Source organism: Salvia miltiorrhiza, unplaced genomic scaffold (assembly GCF_028751815.1).
Source record: "Salvia miltiorrhiza cultivar Shanhuang (shh) unplaced genomic scaffold, IMPLAD_Smil_shh original_scaffold_269, whole genome shotgun sequence".
Taxonomy (NCBI): Eukaryota; Viridiplantae; Streptophyta; class Magnoliopsida; order Lamiales; family Lamiaceae; genus Salvia; species Salvia miltiorrhiza.
Genome location: NW_026651514.1, coordinates 492,067 through 519,078, shown reverse-complemented (window position 1 = coordinate 519,078; position 27,012 = coordinate 492,067). Strand labels below are relative to the sequence as shown.

The following is a 27,012-nucleotide window of genomic DNA, read 5'->3' as shown; positions in this document are numbered from 1 at the left end:
TTTTTAGAATGATTGTACGTACATTTTCCATGCTCGTTTTGCTAGTCCTTGAACGATTAGTATTGTCGCCGCCTCGCCGGAGAGATTGTATTTTCATCTAAATTATAGTTTCAATTTTTCTGATTGTTAACATTTTCTTTTCTTGTGTGTGGGTGTAGTACCCTCAATATATTTCAATTTTGAAAAAAAGAAAGAAAAGAAAAAGAGACATGCCCTCTGAGAGAACCTTTCCTGATTACCCCTAATCTTACTGCATTTGGTAATTTTGCAAGAAAATTGTCCCAACTCCCATCCAAAATAACTATAGTAAATTTCAAACCTTATTTAAATCATAATTAGCATAATTAGTTACAATAATTGTATAAATTTCTTGCCACCTCAATTTCTGAATGCACATAACTACAAGCCGTCCCTTCCTAGCAAAAGCGCAGAACAAAAGCACATGCCTCTGCCCATTTTCATAAATAATATACCAACAATTTTTATTGTTTTCTTCCAAATTATAATAAATAAAATGAATAGAATTAATGGTAGATACAAAAGGGGAAAATAAAAGAAATTATCATTTAATAATCTGTGCCCTTTCCCTGTAGTGTTGGCACCTCCTTCCCTCCTCCATATATACTGCCTTCATCTCTGCCAATTCTCCCACTCCTCTCACTCCTCATTTTCTCTCTCTTCCTCCTCCTTCCACCCACATTCTGCTCAGTGTGAGTTTACAATCAGAAAACATAGCCATTGTTGATAAACAAGCCACATTGAGCAGAAAACAGATCTGTAACTTTAGCTTGAATTTCCACTACCATTTCTAAGATATTTTATATTTTTTCTAACTCGTGATTTGAAGAAAGTGAAAACAGAAGATTTTCCAATGGAGAAATCTGTGGGGCTCTGTTTTTCAATGGCTCCCCTGTTTTTGCTGGTTGGTTTTCTGGCGCCGCTGGCATTGGCCGGCCACAACTACGGCGACGCTCTAAGCAAGAGCATTCTCTTCTTCGAGGCGCAGAGATCTGGTTACTTGCCCGGCAACCAAAGAGTGCGGTGGAGGGGTAATTCCGGCCTAAATGATGGAAAAACTAGCGGGGTATGCTTTTCCTCTTCTTCATTTTTTTTGTTCTAAATCCTTTTGCGAATTGGGGGTAATTTTTTTGCATGGGGATTTTTATCGCAGGTGGATTTGGTTGGAGGATACTACGATGCAGGAGACAACGTGAAATTCGGGCTGCCGATGGCGTTCACCATTACTATGATGTCGTGGAGCATCCTTGAATACGGGAAGCAAATGGCTGCCAGTGGTGAGCTAGGGCACGCCATTGATGCTGTTAAGTGGGGCACTGATTACCTCATCAAAGCCCACCCCCAACCTGATGTCCTCTATGGCGAGGTACCCTCTCTCTCTCTCTCTCTAGAATGAGCAGCAGCTAATTCAAATTAAGAACTACTCCATGTCTCAAAATTTGTTTGCAATCACACAGTTCTTTCTCAGTGGACTGTTGCCAAATGTTGTTTTCAATTGACCGAGACAATTTCGTTTTCGCCACAAAAAAGCATATTCATTAAATTAAATACCATTAAAATCTAGTCATTTTAAATAATTCATTAACTTTAAACTTATTTTATCATTCAAATACTTAATCTGATGTTTTGTTTAATTTTCTTCAATATATTTAGAAATTTATGTGTTCTTAATTTTTTAGGTGGGAGATGGAAACACCGACCACTACTGCTGGCAGAGGCCGGAAGACATGACGACGTCGCGAGCTGCTTACAGAATCGACCCGAGCCGCCCGGGATCGGACCTCGCCGGAGAGACCGCCGCCGCGATGGCCGCCGCTTCGATGGTGTTCCGCCGCTACAACTCCGCATACTCGGCGGAGCTGCTCAAACATGCGTACCAGGTGAGCTGATTTTCCCCTTTTTCGGCCTCGCATTTATGATTTGTTGCGTAGCCAGAGGCACCGATTGAGCTGCAGTGTAACTACCCCTTGCTCAGTGAGTGATGGTCTGTGGGGTCACACTCTCTGCGCACTTTAGCTAGCGGTTGGGTGTGCGCACGTTAGTGAAACGGCCGCAGTTATTAGGCAGTTACGTTTAGCTCAGCTTTTTTGTCAGGCTGGTTGGTGTCGGTGCACTGTAGCAAGTATAGCCCTCTTAAATAGCCATAAAATATAAAAAAAAATATTTTAAATTGAATGGAACTAAATCGACGTTTATATAAATGACAACATGGTTGCTTTTCTTAATTATTGATGACTTCAAATAGGAGATAAATAAAATTGAGCAGTTTTCTTTTTGGCATATCATATTTTAATATGCTGATAATCTATGAGAGGGAGAGAGCCTTTTAGAATAATCTCACGCTCCAATTTTGTCATTATTGAGATGGCTAAGGATTTCATGCTGTTGTTTAAAAATTATAATCCATTCCTCACGAAATTACCTTTTTATTAATATTTCAAAATACAGTTTGTTTTTTTAATTTGAATTGTCTTTAAATTTTCTTTTATTAAGATGATTTTATTCAACAATTAAAGTAATACGTGGAGAATAAATAAGGATGAAATAGAATAATTGTATATAAATTATATTTTTAAAGAATAATAAAACATATTTTTAAATATATATGAAAAATAAAAATAGACTATTTCAATAGGATGAATGGAGTATTGATTAATTGTTTTGTGTTTGTGGTGTGTTTCAAGTTGTGTGTGAAATAAAATAAATCAATCCCAAACCTTCCAAACTTTTATTTAGGGAGTAGTTTTAAATGTTGTGAATTCCTTCTAAGAGCACTCCCAGCAGAAATCCCAAAATTATGCTCCTATATTCCTCCCTAAAGTTTCCCTATTTAATTTTAGGATCTCGATTTTGTAAATACATACACCAGATCTCCTATTTTCTACATAAAAATAATAATTATGTGTGGACCCTACTAATTATAAGCTTAAAATAAATTTAGGGTGAGTGTAAATTTAAGATTGAATTTAGGTAGGTGTAATTTTTTTGTGGGCCCCATCCAATTTAGGGGATCTGTTGGATGCATTTTTTATCTCATTTTCAATTATTTTAGCCTAAATTTAGAGTTAGTGATGCATTTAGGTGATCTGCTGGGAGTGCTCTAATATAGAAGCCCCATTTAATGGGGCTCGGTAAATATTTCGGCGCATAAAATGGACTCGTGGTGGGGTCGGGTTCCTACCGCATATCACGGGCATTGTTCCACACCTATATTAAATCTCAGCCGTCTATCACACCAAAGATCGGGCATGTCACGTGACACACCTGTCGGTGGCCGCTGTGCCCACACACAGACAATCACCTCTCACACTATGTCGAAAATACCCCTCGCAGATCTGAATTGGGATAACTAACTCGCTTCCCTTCGTTTGATTTCAGCTCTTCGATTTCGCGGACAAATACAGGGGCAAATATGACAGTAGCATCACAATCGCGCAGAAGTACTACCGATCTGTCAGTGGATACGCGGTACGTGATTCTACCTCTCTCGATTATATTTCTAGCAGTAATGTTTTGGGCGAAAATTAATACTACATTCTCAGTCTAAAATAGTCCCATTTAATTTTAATATTTTGGGTGAAAATCAGTAATAACCATTTTGTTAAATTAGTATGTGGAAAGTTGTAAATTTTGTATTTTTATAAAAACATGTAAAATAATTTTAAATAAAGGAACAAAAGGTCCTTAGACGTGACCGAATTTGCATGGTCGGCCAACAAAATATATTTCGAGCATAGTGCCACTGATTTCACGTAAATACCGTCTCTTTCGAAGGCTATTTTGGCCCTTCTCTTAAAATTGGGTTTTGCCTATATATTTTTATAAAACTAGTTGGTAACCCGTCGAAAATCGACGGAAATATATTAAAACATATAAATATTTGTAATTAGTCAATACATTTTCTATTTGATGAATTTTTTTCACTAAAATATAGCATTAAATAAATTTATTTTAAAGTAAAAGATATTATCTAAATACATTTTTACTAATATTTATTTAGTCAAACAATCCTCTCAACTCAGAAGCAAATTGTAAAGCTAATTGTAAGAAACTATTTCTTAGACACTTCCACCAATCCAATCCGATTATGATGATTTTAGAATTTTTCGATTCCTAAAAGTCAACTTCTATCCCCCTCCCCCCACCAAAAAAAAAAGAAGAAAGAAAACTCCCAAGTCCCTAGCCGAAACAAATTAACTAATACAACATGATAGAGTAAAAGATGAAATATATCCATCCTCATATAACATATTTTACCTATGAACAATAAAAAAAAAAATTAAAAGAACCACAGAGCAAATATAAATGTGGTATGAACATATATGATGGGATTTATTGCACCTTTCTTCCCTCCAAACAGAAGCCGCACACACATATCAAATCAGCCTAGCAAAATATAAGAAAAATAATATCGTTAATGACTTAAATTTTTAAAGATTGAATAAAATATTAAATTTGCAATTACCTCATAATCTATCGAAAATTTCATCATACACAACGTTAGTTGTTGTGTCATGCGTATGACCACTCTCATCACATACTAAAATCTTTAGATCTCTTTTTCTAGTGACTCTTGATATTGCCACGTAGAGTTGTCCATGACTAAAAACTGATTTCGTTAGGTATAATCCTACATTTAAAAGAGATTGTCCCTGACTTTTATTTATTGTCATAGCAAAACAAACACTCACAGGGAATTGTCTTATCTGAAACCGGATTGGAAATTTAGCGAAATCTGATGGACTTATAATCATTCTAGCTATGAGAAACTTCTTGCCCGCATTTTTTCCTGAAATGAGTTTGCCTTCAATTACGCGTTTCCCAAGTTGAGTTACTATCAGCCTAGTGTCATTGCAAAGCTCATTAGAAGGATCAATATTTCTGAGAAGCATTATTATTATGCATCCTTCTTTCAATTTAATTTCATGACTCGGCAATCCTGAACACTTGATTGTGTTGAGATATTCAACCGAGAATACTTGTTCATCGAGGTCCACTTGTTCATCTTCTTTGCAAATACTGTCTGAACTTAGGTAAACCCTTTCCTTGGTAGACATTAGAGACATGACGTAATCATTGATCGTATCAACCATTTCATTGGTGGGGGCCAAGATAGCTCTATTCTTTAACATTTATGGATCAAATGCATTATTCATGACGTCATTGTATGTGTTTTCCACTATAGCTGCAATAGGATTTGTTGCGTCGCGTATAAGGATATCTTTTGATAATGCCACAACAGATTCTCCATCACCAAGACTATGTCCGGATGTACCGTCACCTATTTTAAGTATCCACTCTGCAAATTCTTTGATTTCTTCTGCATCCGAACCAGAAGCATTTGCCTGAAATAAAAATGTACTTTTATCAAATGTTTACTCATTTATTGTTAACACTACTCCTATTATAAACCACCATTTTAATCCAATCACGATATATTAAATTAGCCATGTGTTTAAACTTTGAAAAATTCTCTCTTATTCGAATTATCACAAAACTATCCATTATTTTTATCAGCCTTATTGCCTTCCCTATAAATGCCTTGTTTCTCAATTTTCATGCAAAAACACTTTCATCTAATTGAAAAAGGCAATATAAATAAATTGAAAAAATTATTCTTGACTCAAAAAAGTATTATAGACTTTTCATGAAAATTTCCTAACTATACATAATTACATTTAAATGTTCACAAAATCAATCAAGATCAGCCATTTAACCTTATTGTGTCGTCTTGTTAAATAAATTAGAAAAGGTGAGAAATAAACAATGCAAGATAAAATCATTAACATAAATACATAGATACATACAATTAGTAATTTTTATATTTTATGATTTTTATATTTGAATTAAAATAATATTAATAAATTATGCATGGTAATATAATTTTATTAAATTATATATTGAGATTAAGATTAAAATACTTGTAATCTCATATTCTTAGTTAACTTGAGAACTTGACACGAATTCCAAAGTTGAGATGAACTTATATAGGCATGCACGATGTCATGCAGACTTCCTTTAGGGATCACTGGAAGTATCTGTCGAAAGTCGCCTCCTAAAACAACCTCCAAAAGGTTTTCCAGACCTATCGGAAGATCTCATAATATCCCTTAGGCTTCTATCAAGCGCTTCAAAACAGTATCTGTGCGTCATTGGTGCCTCATCCCAAATAATAAGCTTTGTTTTCTCGAGTAGTCCAGTTAAATCGTTATCTGGGTTTATCTTGCTGCATGTGGAGTTTTCGTGGCAATCCAATGGTATACCGAATCTAGAGTGTGCAGTCCTGCCCCTAGGCAACAGTAACGATGCTATACCACTCGAAGCTACTGGAAGTACTATATCGCCCCTCCCACGTATGGCCGAGCATAAGGTTTTTCAAATATATGTCTTTCCCGTACCATCATATCCATATAGAAAGAAAAATCCTCCCTCGCCTTTATCAACCGCCGTCATTATTGTTTCATAAACCATTCTTTGTTCATCTGTCAAAGAGGGATATAGCTTAGCATGCTCTTCTTTTATTTCTTCTATGTTGTAAGACATTTCTTCTAATATCAGTAGATTTTCTGAATTAGATATGACAGTTTCGTTTGGTAACGGCATGCCAGGAAAATTGACTAAACTGGTGGAATTAGCTATAAGCAACTTCTCAATTTAAGCCAATGCTAGATTTTATAATTGGTCATCCGTCAACTGTAAATCTATTTAATAAAAGTCATTAGAACAATATAATATATAAATTAAAACTATAAACATATAACTATAAACATATACTGTTTATATTTTTTGGGTGATGGATGTGATCTATATAAGATAATTAATGATGAGATTCGAACTTAAGTAGAGTCCACATTTTGTAATCCAATAAATTTGTTGAGAACTAATTAATTATTATAATTTCTTAAGCATAATATTTTTTGCGTCAAAAAATTGTTGAGAACTAATTCATTATTATAATTTCTTAAGCAGAATATTTTTTACGTCAAAAATTTATTTGGTAAATTGAATTATAGAAATTTGTTTGTTGATGATAAAAAATAATATATTAATTATTAGATATTGATTGGTTTAGAATTTGTGGTGATCTCGAAATTATATCAAATTCTATTACTATTATATATCGAATTGGTAAATTGAATTATAGAAATTTGTTTGTTGATGATAAAAAATAATATATTAATTATTAGATATTGATTGGTTTAGAATTTGTGGTGATCTCGAAATTATATCAAATTCTATTACTATTATATATCGAAATTAGATATAGAAATTTGTTTGTTGATGATAGGTTCGAAATTCGATATATAGAAATTTGTTGATTAAAAATTTAGAAAAAGTAATAATGAATGAGAATTGAGAAAAATTAGAATAGAGTGATTATACGACGCCACGTAGGATAGACTTTATTTTGCTTTTATAGATATATAGATGAATAATTTTTACATATGCATTATCATATAATGATCATTTTCCTAAATAATTTAGTTTTGCTCACTTTTTTTAGGATGAATTGTTGTGGGGAGCTGCATGGATGTACAAGGCAACAAACAATGCGTACTACTTGAATTACCTTGGGAAGAACGGTGATGCCCTCGGCGGAACTGGGTGGGCCATGACTGAATTCGGCTGGGATGTTAAGTACGCTGGTGTACAAGCCCTTGTTGCCAAGGTACAACATACAATGCTAGCTCCCAATTTCAATTGATGTCAAGTTCTTGGACTTCAATGTTTCACACACTTTAAATTCAAGGATTCTATTTATTTCCTAATGTAGTAAGTGCTAGTAAGTAGTAACCGTGTGGGATTTGACACATAAAAGGTTATTGGTGGTAGAAAAGTTGGCCCCCTAAGGCCAAGACTTCATTTTTATTACTGCTAGTTTTCCCTCTGTGCTATGCACGACAATGGTTATGGCAAATGAAATAGTTATAGGATAGGGATCATGTCTTACTCGACAGTTTTGCAAGTTGCTAAGTTGGGAGTTTTTTCTTTCGATTTCTTTGTGCAGTTCTTAATGGCAGGGAAAGGTGGGAGATACACTCCTGTGTTTGAGAAGTACCAAGAGAAGGCGGAGTTCTTCATGTGTTCGTGTTTGGGCAAGGGCAACCGCAATGCTCAAAGGACTCCGGGAGGGCTCATTTTCAGGCAGAGATGGAACAATATGCAGTTTGTGACGAGTGCTTCATTTCTCATGACTGTCTACTCCGATTACCTAACATCTGCTGGCAAGTCCCTTAGGTGTGCAAGTGGCAACGTCTCGCCTTCTCAGCTTCTCTCCTTTGCTCAATCTCAGGTAAAGATAGCACAATTCTAGATCAACAGCTTCTTGCCCACATAGTCCAAGATATATAAAGACTCGTCTGTCTGTGCTTCAATAATGTAGGTGGACTACATTCTCGGTGACAACCCACGAGCCACAAGCTACATGGTTGGATATGGTAACAACTACCCGAGACAAGTGCACCACAGGGCTTCATCTATTGTGTCGTACAAGGTGGATCCTACATTCGTTACCTGCAGGGGAGGGTACGCCACCTGGTTTAGCAGGAAGGGGAGCGATCCCAATCTTCTCACTGGCGCCATTGTTGGAGGCCCTGATGCTTATGACAATTTTGCTGATCAGAGAGACAACTATGAGCAAACCGAGCCTGCAACTTACAACAATGCTCCACTCCTCGGCATTCTGGCCAGGCTTCATGCCGGTCACAGCGGCTACAACCAACTCCTTCCTGGTTAGTCTAGCTAGTTCAAACACTAAATCATAGTTCCTTTGATTTTGATGGTTTGTTGATTGCTGAATTTTGCTTGCATTTCTTGTATCAGTGGAGCTTCCTGCTCTTAAGCCAATTGCTGCTCATCCGATTCCAGCCACGAAGCCTGTGGTGAAACCCGCTCCAGGTAGCTGTTCTGCTCATTTTTTGCTGCAATGCTAGAGAATAATTCGTGTTACTTGGATTGAAAATTTGACATTTGTGCTTCTATTTGGACAGTTTCGTCTACCAGTTTGATTGCCGTTACTCAGAAGGTTACGGCTTCATGGGTTGCCAAGGGAAAAACTTACTACAGATACTCCACAACTGTCACCAACAAGTCTTCCAAGAACTTGAAGAATTTGAAGCTCTACATTTCCAAGCTCTATGGCCCTGTATGGGGTCTCACAAAGTCCGGTGATTCTTACTCGTTCCCGTCTTGGGTGAACACTCTGGCTGCTGGCAAAAGCATCGAGTTTGTGTATATCCACTCGGCTTCCCAAGCAGTGGTCTCAGTATCAAGCTATACTCTTGTTTAAGAAAGCAAGCACATCATGACACTTCACTCTGGTTTTTTATCGGGTCGTGATCAAGAATTGTGCAGCTATACACGACACGATCCTCCTCGAGGTCTTCTTCCGTTTTTAAAGTTTATTTTGAAGTTTGAGTTTCGGCTGTTGATTGAGATAGGAGTTGAAGATGAAGTTATAGGGTAAATAAGGTTTGAGAAATGGATGAAGAAAGGAGTGAAGAGACGAATTTCAAACAAGTGCTCATCCTCTTTCTTCTCCTCTTCACCAGTCACAGGATAGATTGAGTGAGTGAGATGAGGAGTCAAGATGACTTCTCAAAGAACAAGTTAAAATCCCTTTTTGGTTATTTGTTACTTCATAGCAGGCTTGATTTCCCATTGCGTTTGTCTTTTGTGTTTGATGTTGTAAACTTTACAACATTTCTTGTCTGTCTTCTATATCAATATAGTTTGCACAAAGATTATGTATTTTCAATCTGCCAAGCTAATTTATTGGTTTTGTTCATCTTTTTTTGTTGTTTTCTAGGATAAAGTATTTTCCCCTACACTCTAGCTATTCCAAATCTCGAGATGTAATGTGTCAATATTGGATGCGATTCCTAGCAACCCCCATGATCAAGCAACAGGGTTAACATTCAGCAAGATTTGCTAATAAACCAAGGTACAAACATACAGAGAAGGAGGATAAAAATAAAGGCGCAAAGGTGTGAAATATAATACATTGAAGCGTATTCACTAGCCCAAGATCTAAACCAAAATGAAGTAATAAAAAGAGAGCTTCAAAGATAATGGAAAGAGGAAAAATATGGAGAGTAGTATTCAAAATTAAAATGGAGAGCTCTGTTTTCTGGTGCCCTCTTGACAGCATACATAGAGGTATTTAAATTAATAATGGAAGGATCTAGAGTACAACTTAAAAGAGAATTCTAGACTGCAAAGACAGATTAATGAGGGTTGGGAAAAACTAAGAGACTAGACAAAGAAACAGCTGCATTAATTAAAAGTTGCTGGTTCAAAAAAGCAACTTTAATCTCAACACTCCCTCTTAAAGCGATTTTTTGAACGTCAGTCTGAGTTTAGCTCTCAACTTCTAGAATGGCCCTTTCGAAAGTGATTTTGATATGATCATTGCCGATCAATCAATCAAACACTCAAGCGGAAGACTTGATAACGAACGATAGATGAATGGAATCCAAAACTTTTGTATCTAACCCACGAAATTATATAGGCGAATGAATTCCCTATATCCCAACGTGATGTTGACGCAGCAACTCGGGGACGATGAATGACACCCGACGAGGTTGGTCGACTCGTCGTTACGCCGATAGATGAATTCGACTTGGAATTTCAAGAAGAATTCAAAAACTCTTAAGAGATAATAAAACTCACAGTTTTTGATAAAATAATGTTCAATTTCGGCCACACCCTAAAAGCCCTATATATAGGAAAAAAACTAAACCTAGTCTAATAAGGAAACAAATTAAATAAAACTCTAATCAGCCAAACAAGGCCCTTATTCCCTAATTTTCGAAAATAATCCATAAGCTAAACTATTGGGCTCTAAAATAACAAAGCTGAAAATAAAATAAATAAAGTCTTCCAACTTCGGCCCAAATGCAAATAAATCAAAATCAAACATAAACATGGGTTATCCAACGCACCAACTCCACCATCTCCAAATAGCTTCTTCACCAACTCTTGCTTCTTCAACAACGAACCTTGGGTTGCATCAGATTTCGTAAATATATCTGCAACATTATCGATGCTCCTGACCTCAAGTGCAGATATTACGCCGTCAAGAACCTTTTCACGTATGAAGTGATGCTCGAGCTCAATGTGCTTTGTTCTTGCGTGAAAAACGGGATTCGAAGCAAGCTTCATAGCACTCTGATTGTCTCCATATAGGGCCGTGAGTTTAAAAATCTAAGTGTAAACATTACTAAAGAGCCTTTGCAACCAAACACGTTCTTGAGCTGCTAGAGAAGATGCCTTATATTTAGCTTCTGTAGTTGAGAGTGAAACTGAATCTTGATTCTTGCTGCACCATGTAGGACCACAAAAGAAAACATAACCTGATGTAGACCTTCGATAATCCAAATCTCCTCCTCAGAAAACATAACCTGATGTAGACCAAACAATGACATATCTGTACTTTTTTCATATAACAGCCCAAGATCCGCGTTATTGTTAATATACTTCAGGATTCTCTTGGTCGTCTGAAGGTGTGGTTTCCTTAGTGATTGCATATACATGCTCACAAGACCTACATCTAAAAATATATCCGGCCTCGTAATAGTTAAATAATAAGACTTCCAACTAAAGCACGATATGGCCGAGGATCTTCTAAGAAAGAACCTTTGCCTTTTCGTAACTTTAGACTCGCATCAAGCGGAGTCGAACTTTTCTTGCTGCAATTTGAAAGAAATTTGCCAATCATCTTCTGTGCGTAACTTTCTTGACTGACAAAAATCCATTGCTGCAAGTTCTACACCTCCAATTCGAGAAAATGATTTAATTCTCCCAGATTTTTCATGTCAAAGCGTATCTGCAATTGCTCTCGTAATTTTGCAACTTCAGTTTCATCATTTCTTGTTACAACCATATCATCCACATACAAAAGTGCAACAATATGCAGGTTCTCTTCTTTCTTGATAAACAAACTTTGATCAGAATTTGAGGCAAACTATCTACAAAATTGCAAGTACAGCAATCTTCCCGTACCAAGCTCGTGGAGCTTGCTTTAGACTGTAAATGAATTTCTTTAACTTGCAAACATAGTTAGGTTGTGATGAAGAAACGTACCCGAGAGGCTGCTCCATATAGATATCATTTTCAAGCTCGCCATACAAAAAAGCATTCTTAACATCGAGCTGCCATAGTTTCCAGCCGCAGCTTGCTGCTAATGCTATGATGGTTCTCACTGATGGCATCTTGGCCAGAGGGCTGAACGTTTCTTCATAATCTTCTCCGTACTTTTATGAGAATCCTCGAGCAACCAGCCTCGCCTTATACATTTCTACCGAACCATCTGCCTTTCGTTCGATTTTATACACCCATTTACACGAGATGATCTGCACTTCTTCAGGTGCGGGGATAAGGGTCCACGTTTGATTTTTCAGTAAGGCCTTCATCTCCTCATCTATTGCAATCACCCATTCTTTGACACCTTGAGCTTCTTTAAGGCAGGTTGGCTCTTCATCATCAATTGGTCCTGCATAATAACAAGAATATGTACTCACATAATTTTCATCTCGGAAGTGGGATGGTTTTACAATGTTTTTGCGTGGTCTTTGGTTTTGGAGCTCTCTTGGTGGGTTTTCTTCTTGCTCTTCAACATTTTCATTAGAGTTTGAGCTCCCTATTTCACTTTGTTTTCTAGACGAACTTGGAGAGCTTTGCGTTGATGTTGAGGTGCCATGTTCCACGGGTAGCTGCTCCAAAATGACTGAATTTGGCTAAATATTTTCAGCCAGACCACGCCCATAAAAGTTAGATATTTCATCAAAGACGACATCCCTAGAGATGACAAATTTCTTTGAGTTCGGATCCATGCATTTCCACCCCTTTTTCCTTTCATCGTATCCCATGAAAATGCACTTTCTAGCCTTGGAATCCAACTTAGTACGCTGCGACTTCGGCACATGAACATAGCAAATTGATCCGAAGACCTTAAAATGCTTCACATCGGGCTTCTTGCCAAAAAGTAATTCATATGGTGAGTGCATATTAATTGGGCTCAGCGGTACTTCGTTGATGATGTAAGCAGCACACTTCATTGCTTCTGCCCATAGAGCTCTTGGCAAATTTTTGGAGTGAAACCAGCTTTTGCAAGTCTCTGCTAGGTGTCAAATCTTTCTTTCGGCGACTCCATTTTGTTGTGGGGTTTCGGTACATGAAAGTTCCCTTTTGATGCCATGCTTGCGACAAAAAGATAAGAATTCGGTTGATGTGAATTCTCCCCCATTATCCGAGCGAAGCCGCTGAATTTTTGCACCTAATTCTCCTTCCACCATTTCTTCAAACTCAAGAAATCTAGAGAACTTAAGATTTATGTTTAACAAAATAAATCCAAGAAAATCTTGAGAAATTGTCAATGAAGAGTAACATGTAACTAAACCCGAAATAAGAATGAGTGGCTGTTGGACCCATTAAATCAGTATGAACGAGTTCCAAAGGGGATTTAAATCTAGAGACGAACCTCTCAAACGGAAGACGATGAGCTTTCCCATATTGGCAGCCTTCACAAACATGTTCATTACCAAAATGAGTTAAGTTTGGCAATCCATCAACCAAATTTTTTTGCACCATCACTTTCAACTTATTAAAATTAAGATGACCAAGTCTAGCATGCCAAAGTTGTGCATTTTCATTTATGTTCATCTTATTTATATATGAAGACGAAGTTGATAAAATAAATAAATCTTTGATTCTCTTACCGGTGTGGACGACATCAGCCTTGAGCTCCTTGATTTTGTGGTCCAAATAAGACATAGGTTCCAGAGTCCACCACATTTGCAACCAATGAGAGATTTTTCTTCACTCCGGGAACATGAAACACACTATTTAGTGTGATGGATTTATCGCCTTGCCCGTTGATGACAACAACTCCTTCATTTTTCACAGGATGAACTGTGTCATCTGCTGTAACAATGGCTTCATTACCATTGTGCTGATGGAAATCGAGAAGTTTAGTGTTATCTCCTGTCACATGATGACCACAGGCTGAATCCACTATCCAATCATCAGAGAAATTTATAGAAGCTAATGCATTGAAGGTTTTCTTCTCTGCAACAAAGCAGCTCGACCGATTTTCTTCCTCGTTGTCTCGATTATTCTGAATCTCGTGTTCAACCAAGTTACTTTAATTTAACTTGGTGCGGCAGAATTTCTTCGTGTGCCCCATTCTGCCACATCGATAACATTTGAAGGTCTTTTTGTTGCTTCCGGAAGGTGCTGCTCATTTGCTTTGGAAGGCATGCTGCTGCTCATTTCTCTTCTCTTTTGGTGAGAAATTCTTCTTGTTATGAGTGAATAAGGCGCTCCTTCTCCTTCTTTGATGGTGATACTAGCCATTTGCTCCGCCAATGTCTCCTGCGAGGATAAGAGATTTTCGAACTCCTCCAAAGATGGTTGTTGATTTCATCCTTATATCGATGTGATGTACGATATGTATTCTGGACGCAATCCCCATATTATGTAACGTCTTTGCCTCACCTCAGATATTGCTTCTTCTGGATTCAGAAGCGATATTTTGGAGCATAGCTTCTTAATTTTTCAAATATCACTCACCAAACACACAATAGTGGCTCGCATATGACTCTGTTGATCAAAACAAAATATTTCACACTAAAACCAAGCATTATTTGACATGCATTACTCAATAACAAGACCTGCTAAATTTCATTATTTAGTACTGTTAATTTATCAAAAAAAGAAGAAAAGAAAGACATGCTAAAGAAACATAGTAACGAAAATCCACTATAATTAAGTAGTAACTGATATTCAAATTCAAAATATAAGTCAAATGAAAAAAAAAGGGTCTGATATGCATTGCACAAAAGAGTTTAGAAGAGTAGAGTATAGAATACATGTTAGGTACTGAGGGTCTCGAATAGGTGTATGGGGAGGGGGGGAATACACCTATGGGCTATTTTTCAATCAATCCTCAATCAGAGGGATCTCAGTCAGAGATCAAAATGAAACTTTGCATGCAAACAAAGACGCCTGTTTTACTGAAATCAGTTTTGACCAAACAGGGTTGACGACTGATACTGAAAGCTCTTCAGTAAAGAGTTATCATCAGTTAAGTTGCTGGAACTTAACTGATGCAAGTAAGGGCTTCAGTCGAGTTTGCTAAAACAGAGATGATAACACTCTTCCTGACTATCAGAAGATAGATCAGTCAGACTGATATCATACGCAGCGGAAATTAAACTTAGTTTCGAAATAGCCTCGGTGGAGTAAGTTCTTGGTTATGGTTTCTCTTTGCAGTTAGTCAGTGTTCAGTTTTATCAATTGAAATAATACAAGTAAGAATGTAAAACTGAAAGCTGTAAACAACACAGAGACTTTTACGTGGTTCAGAAAAACCCTTTCCTACATCCACGGTTGGTTGATCAGACCAACAATCTACTCCGCAAGAGCTTAACAGGTGCACTGCAAACCGAACCGTGTGCTTGCCGGGTGCACACAACCGTACACTAAAGAAAACCCTTCTCCAGTACCCACGCTTCACTCGCGTCGGATTTCCCTTGCTTAACACAACCCGTGCTAAGACTCTCAGAGTCAGAAAACCCTTCTGACCTCCGAATCACTCAAAATACTCTTATGGGGGGAGGTTTGAACGAGTGCCAACTATACTTACAAAGAACAAGTTCTTTGAAGCAAGTTTGACCTTTGGCTTCTGGGTAAATAGATATATGCCTAGGGTCTAAGAGAATGTGTGTAATCAGTAGGGGTGGGAAGTTCGGGATCGGGTATCGGGTACCCGATTACCCGACCCGAAAAAATCGGGTATCGGGTACCCTATACCCGAAAAATTCAGGATCGGGGTCGGGGTCGGGTATTTAGGGTGTGAAAAAATCGAGTATCAGGTATACCCGATCGGGTATCGGGTATACCCGAATTACCCGATTTTTTAATTAATATATTTTAAATTATATAATTAAATTTATATTAAACTTAGCAGTGCCCACTACCGTTCCCATTTGCCATTTCAAAGTAACCCCCAATCCCAGCCCCAAGTAATCCCCAATCCCAACCCTAAGTAAACCCCCCCTTTTCCTGCCGCCGCCGCCCCCAACCCAACGGCGCCCCTCGCCGCCTGTCATTTGCCATCGTCAAGAAATTAATTTTGAATTGAATTCATTCAAGCCCAGCCCTACTCCCTGTCTCTGTCTGCTTCTTTGTGTCTCTGTACCAACACCCACTAAACTCGTCGACCCAAATCCCTCCCACCATTGCATCGCTGGAAGCCGCGCCGCCAGCTTGTCGTCCCGTCGCCGGAAGCTACGCCGTCAACCTATTGAATCGTTTCCACCCCTCCCTGCTTTCCTACCAGGCTTCGTTCAAGAGAGCAGCTGCACCGACGCCTTCGGTTCAGACGCAACGCCTCGCTCACGTCGCAGCTCCGACCCCGCAGCAGCAGCGCCGTCTCCGGCCACTTCACAAATTAAATTGTGTGTTCTGTATTTCTACTCATGAGTTTGAATTTAATTATTACTTTTGAATCTCTATTTCTGCTCTCCAATTCTCGCAGCTTAATTTCAATTCATTTTGGTCGGGTAATTTCGGGTACCCGAATACCCGATTCGGGTACCCGAGTCGGGTATTAGGGTACCCGATTTCAGAATCGGGTTCGGGATCGGGTAGGTGTTTCGGTCAGTTTTCGGGTTCGGGTACCCGATTTATTCGGGTAGGGTACCCGAACCCGACCCGATTCCCAGCCCTGGTAATCAGCAGTGACTGATTTTGGCTTTGGAATTCTCTTCTTCAATTCAAGCTTTGGGGAGTTTAAGCTTAAGGCTGAGTAGCAATTTTGGCAGAGCTTCAGCTTATGTCGTTGAATCGGTGAAGGTTGAAGTGATCCTCGAGCGCTATTTGTAGGAGAACTCTTGAATAGATCCGTTGGCGTAAATCGTCCTCAAGATTTCTTCTGTTGGAGAGCAATTCGAATTTGGGCTGAGGCTTCAATCTTCGAGGTTCCTTGTCTGGGTGGAAACGACTCTCTTTGATGGACAGGAGATGTGACGTCTCTGAAAAGTAACCATCAGATAGGAATGACCTCTACAGAGATAAGATCCTGAGATCTCTGCATTTAATGCGGCTGTACTTTGTGAGTACGTGGCTTCCCCTGAACGTTGGAAGATCAGTCCTAGGAGGAATGTTCAACTGATACTTGACTTTAGTATCAGTCCATTGCGCGCATTAAGTAATCAGTCTTCAACTGATTCTTCAACTGATACTTCAGTTGTTATCTGCAGTCTTCAGTCTTCAGTCCTTCGTTCTTCAGTCTTCGACACCGCAAACTAAACTAGAAACGAACTCTAACACTTGAGTTCAAAAACAATTCTAGTCTATTACAGTTAAGTCCTATGAATTTTGGTATCATCAAAACAAGGGTTAGGATATTCCACAAGGTTCCCAACAATACATAATCCAAAATCAGTCAATTTCATGGGTTATTTCGCTTTCGCTTTGAACTTTTCATACTGCTAAAGTTGATTGTTTCTTCGGTTGCATGCGAAAAGGCTTACTTCAAACTCTTGTACATGTTATCAATAACATTCTGCACCAACACAAGAACAATAAACAATATCAAATATGTCAATAATTCACGAGTTACACATTTTACATATTAGTGATAACCATTTATAGATTTGGCTGATGTTTGGCTAAAACTTAGTATTTTAGATAATCTATAATAGCTTATAAGATGTATCTAAACAAATTATAAATTATTTAAGTATTTGGATAATTGAGCTTATATAAGCTTGGAGAGAATTGTGAATTAAAGAAGAAAAATATAGTTAGAATGTTTTTTTTAAAAAAGATGAAATTAAAAGGCAATATAATGAAAATAAAAAATCACAGTAGAATATTTTTTATAAAATAAGTAATTGTTACTTATAAAATTATGAAAAAATAAGTTGGGGTTGAGTAACTTATTTAGTGGAGAACTTACTTTAATGAGCTTATTTTGCAAAACACTTCTCACGAGCTTATAAGATTCTAACCTAAGCTATTTTGAAGAGCTTATAAGTACACAACCAAACACCCTTATAATCTTGTTAGAGAGGTCAAAGACAACTCACCTGGTAGTACTTCAGTATCTGTGGCCTTTTTATCTTGAAAGTTGACGTGATAAGGCCTCGTTCCAAGTCGAACGGAACCGAATCAAGGTGGACAACTTTGATAAGTTCAAAACCCTTCAACTGGCACAGAATAGTACGGTAAGGCCTCGTTCCAAGTGATACTAGCCATTTGCTCCGCCAATGTCTCCTACGAGGACAAGAGATTTTCGAACTCATCCAAAGATGGTTGTTGATTCCATCCTTGTATCGATGTGATGTACGAGATGTATTCTGGACGCAATCACCGGATTATGTAACGTCTTTGCCTTGCCTCAGATATTGCTTCTTCTGGATTCAGAAGCGATATTTTGGAGCATAGCTTCTTAATTTTCAAAAAATATTATGAAATGGAAAGGTTACCTTGTGTGGTGTTCGCTAGCTCATTCTCCAATATCTGAAGTCGAGCCTCATCCTTTTTGTTGAACAACCTGTTGAGAGTCTCCCATATTTCTTTTGTTGATTTGCAGCCTATTATATGATCAAACATGCTTGGAGAAATGGACCTTTTCAAGACAAATTCAGCCTTTGCCATTTCCTTGTCGCTTCAGTATTTTCGAGAGTATTTATTGGAGCATTTGTGTTGTTTCCATCAACAACATCCCACAGATATTCTCCCACGAGATACGACGCACGTCTTCCACACCTTGTAGTTGGACTGATTGAGTAACTCCAACCCAAGCCCTCCAATGCGTCCGCTCGTTTCCATTCTTGAAGCACCATGTTTGTGAACCTTTCACCAAAGGATCTTGAAAAAACACCTAGAGCCTTGATGGCTCTGATACCATGTGAAATATAATATAGTGAAGTGTATTCACTAGCCCAAGATCTAAACCAAAATGAAGGAATAAAAAGAGAGCTTCAAAGATAATGGAAAGAGGAAAAATATGGAGAGTAGTATTCAAAACTAAAATGGAGAGCTCTGTTTTTTTGGTGCCCTCTTGACAGCATACATAGAGGTATTTAAACTACCAATGGAAGGATCTAGAGTACAACTTAAAAGAGAATTCTAGACTGCAAAGACAGATTAATGAGGTTTGGGAAAAACTAAGAGAGTAGACAAAAAAACAGCTGCATTAACTAAAAGTTGTCGGTTCAAAAAACCGGCTTTAATATCAACAAAAGGAAGCTATTCGAACTTTAAATTATTCATCAACCAACTTTTGCCTCACTTTTAAGACTGTTGTCTCAATTGCGATTCTTTTATTTTGCAAAAATATTAAAGTCAGAAACGCATGTAATTGAACCTGGGGAAAAATGGGAACTATGACCTAACTCTTTACATAGAGGTGTCTTACTGTCATCGAAAGAACAATTGAATTTAATAATAATGTGTAAATTATTTTTAGAAAATAATAATATGTGTAAGGGATTTTATACTTTAAAAGACGTTTACTTTGGAAGATTAGTCGTGATAGATAAAAATAGTAAAGTTAACTCCTTATTTATTTTGATGAATTGAAAATTTTTGATATTTAAAGCCTTTAGTTGTTTTTATTAACGAGCGTTTGCTTTGAAAGATCAAGATAAAAACACTAAAACCAATTCCTTTGCATATCAAGTCCTTTGATTATTTTTATCATCCCCAGAAAAATCAATTGTCACAAGAGAAAATAATCACCGCTCTCGAAAACATCTGAGCGGTAGGACTCTTGAGTTAAAGAGTAAGATCAAGATTCAATTTCTACCTTCTTCTTTTCCTTATTATTATTATTATTATTATTATTATTATTATGATCGGATGCAAATCCCGATTCTAGACTATAAACAAATTATAACCTCAAATTTAAGCTGCTAATTGTAATTTCATAAAATTGTGTGAGTGAGAGAGAGAGCGACTACTTTGACTGATAAAAATCTAAAACAGCAATTTTGTTTTTAATCAAAACCGAGTTAATTGAATCCGAGAATTCATTAGAAAACAAGTGCTAGGAAAATAGGAAATCATTAAGGAGACCGCAGACGTGCGTGAAGCCCACTCAACGAAATTGTCCTTTTTACTTTTCTATATGTTTTCCTCATTTGTTTCCTCGATCTCATTTGTGCTCTTTTTTTTAATCTTCAGTATAGGGGTGAGCATTCGGATTTCGGATCGGATTTTTGCCTGATCCGATCCGATCCGAAAATCCGAAATTTTCCTAAAATTCAATCCGATCCGAACCGTATTATTTGAAAATCCGAATCCGAAAATCCGAAAAATTTCGGATAAAATCCGATCCGAACCGAAAAACCCGAAATGTGAAAAAAAAATTCGAAATGTCAAAAAAAAATCCGAAAACCGAAAAAATCTGAAAAATCCGAAATAGATGTCAACCTAACATATTAGATAATACAATCAAATTAAGGTCATAATTAACAAGCCATTAATTATAATCAACCAAAATGGGAGTATAGGGTTAGAATTTAGAAATATTTAACTATTTAAAAACTAATAATTATATATATTTATTTATAATATTATAATATTAATTATATTATAAATATAATTCGGATTTCGGATTTTTTTCGGATTTTTAAGGTGCCAATCCGATCCGATCCGAAAATCCGAAATTTGCTTAAAATTCAATCCGATCCGATCCGAAAATCCGAAAAATCCGAACCAAATTTTAAATTTCGATTTGGTTCGGATCGGATATTCGGATTTCGGATATTTTGCTCACCCCTACTTCAGTATTCAAAGTCAATTCTTCCTCATCAATCCGCAATAGTTATATACATTTATCAATTGTCGGCCAATTTCCTCAAAATATTCTTAAAATTAAGAAGGCGCAGCTGAAACTGAGGAACTAAAACAATGGAGAGTTTGTTGGTGCGCATGTGCATCGAGGCGGCGACTGAGAGCGCCGTCGCCGTGGATAAGTGGCGGAGGCAGCGGCGAACTCTTGAGCGCATGCCGTCTCATCTCGCTGAGGCTCTCCTTCGCCATCTCCTCCACCGCCGCATGCTTTATCCCTCTCTTCTCGAGTATGTTTTCTTAATAAACCTAGAAATTTTCTTCGTTAGCTGGGTTATTATCCATCCATTCAGCTGCTCGCGTGAGATTATACTGATTTCTGAGTTTCTGCAACTCTAACGGCGAAGGCAATTACGAGAGGGATGCTCGCGAAACCAATTTTGCACGATTCATTTTGTTTTGCACGGATTTGTTTGTGTTCGATGATAGGTTCAACTAATTTTTTGATCCTGTGAACTTGTAGATCACATTGCATGCTAGAAAATACATATGACATTTATGCATAAAGTAATTAGATTCGTGTAATGTGCGAGTGAAGATCACTGTTGTATTCTTCTGAACTTTCATTTTTGAGAATCCTAATCTGATGATCCATGATCTGCATGTCATTGATTGTGGAATTAGTAGTTTTTAGCAGTTGATAAGTATTCTGTTTGAGAAAATAAGTGACTGATAATGATCCATGTATGTCGCTTGAATTGTTTGATAACGATGTTCTTCTTCGTGCGTTCAATGTATTACATCAAGTTTTTGAAGATGAAAAAATTGATCAATATTTGCTGTAGCAAGCAATGATGACTCGCTTTTACCTTTTCCGGAATAGTGCTGATAGTTCTCAGTTTAGCAAATGTTGTTGTGGATACTCTGCGTAGGAATGGATCACTTTCTCATAGAAAGGTGATCCATCTTTCATTGATCAATATTAGATGTATGTTTTCCAAATGTTCTTTCATGCAAGTGTTCTGATACCATCTTTTATGTCACCCTTCAGAGTTTTCAAATACAGTGTAGAGGCCATCGATCTAAGGGGTGAAAGCTTTGTGGATGCTGAATGGATGGCATACTTGGGTGCATTCCGCTATCTGAATTCTTTGATTCTGTCAGACTGCCATAAAATCAATAATGCAGCTCTTTGGAACATAACAGGTGCAGTTTTTATAATTCATTCAAACCCATAATTAGAAGTGTGCATTTATGAACAAGAATACATGTGAAGATATCACGAATATTTTCCTTAAGTGTTTTTGTGTGAATTGATGGCGAGAGATACATGGGCTCTATATAAGAATTTATAGAAAATCCAAAAGAAAGAAATTCTTAAAGTATAAATAGGTTGATGGAAAAAATTATACTCCCGTAAAAGAAAACATACTAAAAAGAATTCCCTAGGAATTTCTATTGTAAATGGAATATATAGAATTATGATCAGTCAAATACTGCAAACTCTTGATATTTATTACCTGTCACAATTGGACTATACTATTACAGAATTTTGGACTATACGGGCACCATATCAGATTTATGAGGAAGATTAGAATTAGACTTTGATAGAAAAGCAGGAATACGGGATTGCACGAGTAGGTAACAAGAAATATCTATTCTAGTTCTATCATTAGCTATAGGTAGGAATTGTAGAGAAATTTAGACAACACATGTATGCATCTGTATTCACCCTAAGCTGTTAATTGAGTTTTTTCATTTCTTTTTGTTTTCTTTTTAAGTTATCTAATTCAGTGGTAGTATACTCAGTTAGCTCATATCTCTTACCCCTTGATTTCTCAGATCCTTTTATGACCATTCAGTTGGAATCGCTGTACTATTCTTCTTTGGTGATATTCAATCCTTGGAAAAGACATTTCATTAATTGTTACTCTGATCTAGTGTATATACAATTTGTGCTTTTATTTTTGATGTATAGCTAATTTCAATTTACAATTTTTACTCTTAAGAGCTTTACGTTTCACGTTTCATTTAGACCTTGCTATAAGAAGTTAGTCGTACACTTTTTTCAGGCATGACAATTTTAAAGGAGATGGATCTTTCAAGATGCTCCAAGATAACAGATGCTGGAATACAACATCTATTATCACTTCCGGCCCTTGAGAAGTTACGGATCTCTGAAACAGGTGTTACTGCAGATGGTGTTGCAATTCTCGCTTCGCTGCAAAACTTATTGCTGTTGGACCTGGGCGGTTTACCTGTCACTGATTCAGCTCTGAATTCTCTTCAGGTGCAGTCTCTCTCTCTCTCTCTCTCACACACACACGCACACACACACACACATACATGTAGTGTAGTTTACTTGAGGGCGCAGCTACACTAAACTGGTTTTGGTTCTTTCTCATCCCCATTTACCCTAAAGATGATTTATTATCCTGGTTAAAGGTATTAGTATAATAGTTGTACCTGCAGTAAGATTTTATTTTATTTCCTATTTTATAAAGGTGTTCTACAAATACAGTTAAACGCAAAATTTTATGATTGAAACATCACAGTGCTCAGACTAATTATTTAGGACTCTCTAACATTTATAAACCGGTGTCGAGTCCTCCACATTTAAATGAATATTTTCTGGAGTAGTGTTTTCCATTTAAAGGATGAAACAAAACATTGTATAATGCTGCTCGGCTTCATTCCTGTCTTTTCTAATGATTCTCGAATCATGTTGATGTGCACTTTATTATCTTGAATTGATTTCTTCAAATATCAATGGAACAAGAATGGATTTTGGTGTTCACTTACAGTGGGTGCTTCTGACATTTTGTCTTTCATTTTGCCTTTTCTAAAGCATATTATCTGTCACTTGTATGTCAAAACTGACGTAATGTAAAATCTACAGACTCTCACGAAGTTGCAACATTTAGACCTTTGGGGGAGTGAAGTATCTAATGATAGTGCGATTGTACTCAAGATGTTCCCAAATTTGAGTTTCTTAAACCTAGCTTGGACCAATGTAACAACGTTGCCCAATTTGCCCTCTCTTACATGCCTAAACATGAGTAACTGCACTATAGATTCTCTATCTGAAGGAGAGGACCAGAAACCTCGTCTAGAGAAAGTAATATTCTCTGGAGCTATAATTAGTAACATTTCAGAAGCCTTCCAACATGTTGAAACCAGTAGACTTTCTTACTTAGACATGTCCAACTCTGCGCTTCAGTCGTATAGCTTTTTGTCTTCTATGAACGCAATGAGCGATTTGAACCTGAGTGGTAGTGGACTGGTTGACGATTCAGTTGAACACATTGTACGCATAGGACCAAGTTTGAAACACTTGAATCTCAACAATACAAAAGTAAGTTCAGAAGGTGTTAATACATTAGCTGGCCATGTTCCGAATCTCGAGACCCTATTGTTGTCTGGCACTCCCATTGATGACGCAGCTGTATCTTTTATTAGCATGATGCCGGCGCTGAAAGTCGTCGACCTGAGCAGAACGCATGTGAAAGGTGTGCTACTGGCACCATCTGCTCACTTTTTAGTTTCTCTATCTTGCTTTTGGCGAACTTATGGAGACTAACTCGTCTGATGTTTCAACTGTCCAGGTCTGATGCAATTGGGCAGCGCTCCTGATGAGGTCCCATCATTTTCTGCACTAGAAAGCCTCAATCATTTAGAAAGCCTGGACTTGGAATTATTACATATTAAGGATGCGGCAGTGCGCCCTCTGACTAACATGAGCAGATTGAGCTATTTATCTCTGCGAAGTGTCTCCCTCACAGACGAAGCATTATATCACATCTCCTCAGCTGCACAATTGACACATCTTGGTGTTCGTGATGCTGTGGTGACGGATATCGGGCTCGATGCTTTTGCCCCTCCTACAGCCTTGGAAATTCTTGATCTCAGGGGGTGCTGGCTATTAACAAAGGATGTTCTCTTGCATTTCTGCCAAAAGCATCCTCAACTTGAAGTGAGGCACGAGTTTCTCGACAAAATAAAAGAACACTCGTCTCCATCACGAGCAACTACGAGGACCCCAAAAAGCAAGAACCGGCCAGGGAGAATGTTCGCGCCACCCCTTGGATCTGGTCAAAATTTTCTAGGTGAGTTATCTTAAATATGTCTTCTTTGGTGATGATGATCCTATTTCTATAGTCAGCACTTTAATGACAATGTGCGCAGATCAAAGATTAAAATACAGCAGAGAAGAATTACTAGGCCTCCAATCTTCGCCAACAGTAATTCCGACTTCCGGTACTCAAAGTAATTCATTGCCTTAATCTCTGTGAAATGCAGCTTCTTAATATGCAGGTGCGCCTGCTCAACTCTACTTGTATTTGATCGAATAGAAATACTTTGATTCTCGAATTATGTAGACTTCACTACATTGGTCATTGGAATCCCATTACCCTCTATAATTCAGAGGGACAAAAATAAAGCTCGCGCGCAAACAAACGTTAAAGCACTATAGCTTCCTTTCATAGTTCTAAAATTCCGGCAGTCTTCGATTTGTTACTCAAACGGAAAAGGGAAAAACATTCATTTGTTGATGTTATTATGTACCAAGAAAATGGAAAACTTTACTCTTTTTTTTATTAAGGGCAAATTGCATAAAAATACCTCACTTTATACCAAATTTCGGTTTTTTGACAAACTTTTTATTGTAGCAAGAAATTGAACGCCCTTTCAATTAATTGCAATTGGCAGCCCCGGTGTCTTTTCGGCCAAATTAAATCTGAGTTGGCAGCCGAACCACCAACGTGGAAGCTGGAATGCCAACGTGGCATAAAAATGCCAAAATCACACCCACCCGCTCACTCTTCACTCCCTCTCTCTCACACACACGCTCTCTCTCCCAACTCCATTATCTCTCTCATCAAAAATCCCACCCTCCGCCGACCTCCCCCTTCGCCGCCCTCCCCCACCAACAGAATTGACACACCAATCGTCTCAAACACAACTCTCGAGTCCTAAAAATTTCAGATACGAAATTGTAGCGGCGGTTGTGGCAGCGGATCTTCCGGGAGGTATCCAGGCGATTGTGACTAGGGACGAACCCCAAGCCCGACGGCGAATCGAGAAACCCAGGCGCGTCGACTCTTGTTGGGCTCCCAGAGGCGGCAGCAATAGATCTGTTGAGATTGAGGAAGAGGAAATTTAGGGCTCAACCGGGGTTCGACTTTTCTCCCCCAATTGTGTGTTTCCGTTGAGATTGAGGAAGAGAGGAAATTTAGGGCTCAACCGCAAATTGTGAAGTGAGAGGAGATTTAGGGCTTATGAAATTGAGGCAGAGGAAGCCGGTGTTCGCCGGATTTGCAGAGCCGCGGCGGCTGCGGCAGAACTTGGCAGAGAGATTGGGCCTCCCCTTCATTCCTTTCGTTCCTCAAGCATATGAAATTGAGGCAGAGGAAGGAAGCGGTTGATTGGGCTGAAATCAGCCGCTTACGGAAGGAGCAGGAAGATTGGGCCTCCCCTTCGTTCCTTTGCAATTTCCTGCTTGAATCTGTCGGGAATCGAGTGGAAGAGAGAGAGAGAGAGAGAGAGAGAGAGAGAGGGAAAGAGGGGGGAGGGCGGCGGAAGTGGCGGCAGTGGAGAAAGGGGGATAGCTGACGGGTAGAAGGGGAGGGGGGAGAGGGAAGAGTGACGTGGGAGGAGGATGGGGAGGGTGACGTGGTAGGGAGAGGGTGACATATCAGATACTAATGACACGCAAGCAAAACCCCTAATTTAATTTGGCCGGAAAAATATCGGGGATGCCAATTGCAATAAATTGAAAGGTCGTTCAATTTCTTGCTACAATTAAAAAGTTTATCAAAAAATCGGAATTTGGTATAAAGTGAGGTATTTTCATGCAATTTGTCTTTTTATTAATTAACAATTAAAAAGAAAATTTAAATATTGCGCCATATAATACACAAAATTTTAGCATTAGGCTATCACTCTACTGATACGATAATTGATAAAATAATCTAATTTAATTAAATATTTTGTTTGCATGATTCGATTTGTGATGTTCGTATTCTAATTAACATTAAATTGAATGATTTTATCTCAATTGATTTGATTATTTAATCATTTTCTTCTACTAATCTTACCTATCATATTCATCAAATTAAATGCTCTTTATAGAATTTACTCTTTTACCTCTAGTTATTATATCAAAATATCATTTTTTACACAGAATTT

The 27,012-nt window shown here is 37.8% G+C and overlaps 2 protein-coding genes across 4 annotated transcripts; both read left to right on the top strand.

The window, feature by feature from the left end:
* Positions 1-566: 566 nt before the first annotated feature.
* Positions 567-9,805, top strand: LOC131003784 (endoglucanase 6-like). The gene is made up of 9 exons (XM_057930336.1): positions 567-1,084; positions 1,172-1,384; positions 1,698-1,898; positions 3,397-3,486; positions 7,523-7,687; positions 8,027-8,311; positions 8,402-8,750; positions 8,842-8,916; positions 9,009-9,805. The coding sequence occupies exons 1-9, from the start codon at positions 872-874 to the stop codon at positions 9,305-9,307; spliced, it is 1,890 nt and encodes a 629-aa protein (XP_057786319.1). The 5' UTR covers positions 567-871; the 3' UTR covers positions 9,308-9,805.
* Positions 9,806-20,814: 11,009 nt separating this feature from the next.
* On the top strand, positions 20,815-25,264 carry LOC131003774 (uncharacterized). Of its 3 annotated transcripts, none has more exons than XM_057930323.1 (7): positions 20,984-21,113; positions 21,707-21,780; positions 21,875-22,029; positions 22,896-23,113; positions 23,723-24,332; positions 24,429-24,929; positions 25,009-25,264. In XM_057930323.1, exons 2-7 carry the CDS (start codon positions 21,731-21,733, stop codon positions 25,104-25,106), a joined length of 1,632 nt encoding a protein of 543 aa, XP_057786306.1. In that variant the 5' UTR covers positions 20,984-21,113; positions 21,707-21,730; the 3' UTR covers positions 25,107-25,264. The 3 variants fall into 3 exon arrangements, with proteins under 3 accessions (XP_057786305.1, XP_057786306.1, XP_057786307.1); XM_057930324.1 differs by having other exon boundaries at positions 20,991-21,113; positions 21,669-21,780; XM_057930322.1 differs by lacking the exon at positions 21,707-21,780 and having other exon boundaries at positions 20,815-21,113.
* Positions 25,265-27,012: the final 1,748 nt, after the last annotated feature.

Bases quoted from the DNA above. Each gene is read 5' to 3' on its own strand.
- LOC131003774 (XM_057930322.1), top strand. From the start codon at position 20,944: ATGGAGAGTTTGTTGGTGCGCATGTGCATCGAGGCGGCGACTGAGAGC. The intron at 24,333-24,428 runs GTGTGCTACTGG...TCAACTGTCCAG, and splicing joins GAGCAGAACGCATGTGAAAG to GTCTGATGCAATTGGGCAGC. The intron at 24,930-25,008 runs GTGAGTTATCTT...CAATGTGCGCAG, and splicing joins ATCTGGTCAAAATTTTCTAG to ATCAAAGATTAAAATACAGC.
- LOC131003784 (XM_057930336.1), top strand. From the start codon at position 872: ATGGAGAAATCTGTGGGGCTCTGTTTTTCAATGGCTCCCCTGTTTTTG. The intron at 8,312-8,401 runs GTAAAGATAGCA...TCAATAATGTAG, and splicing joins TCTCCTTTGCTCAATCTCAG to GTGGACTACATTCTCGGTGA. The intron at 8,917-9,008 runs GTAGCTGTTCTG...CTATTTGGACAG, and splicing joins TGTGGTGAAACCCGCTCCAG to TTTCGTCTACCAGTTTGATT.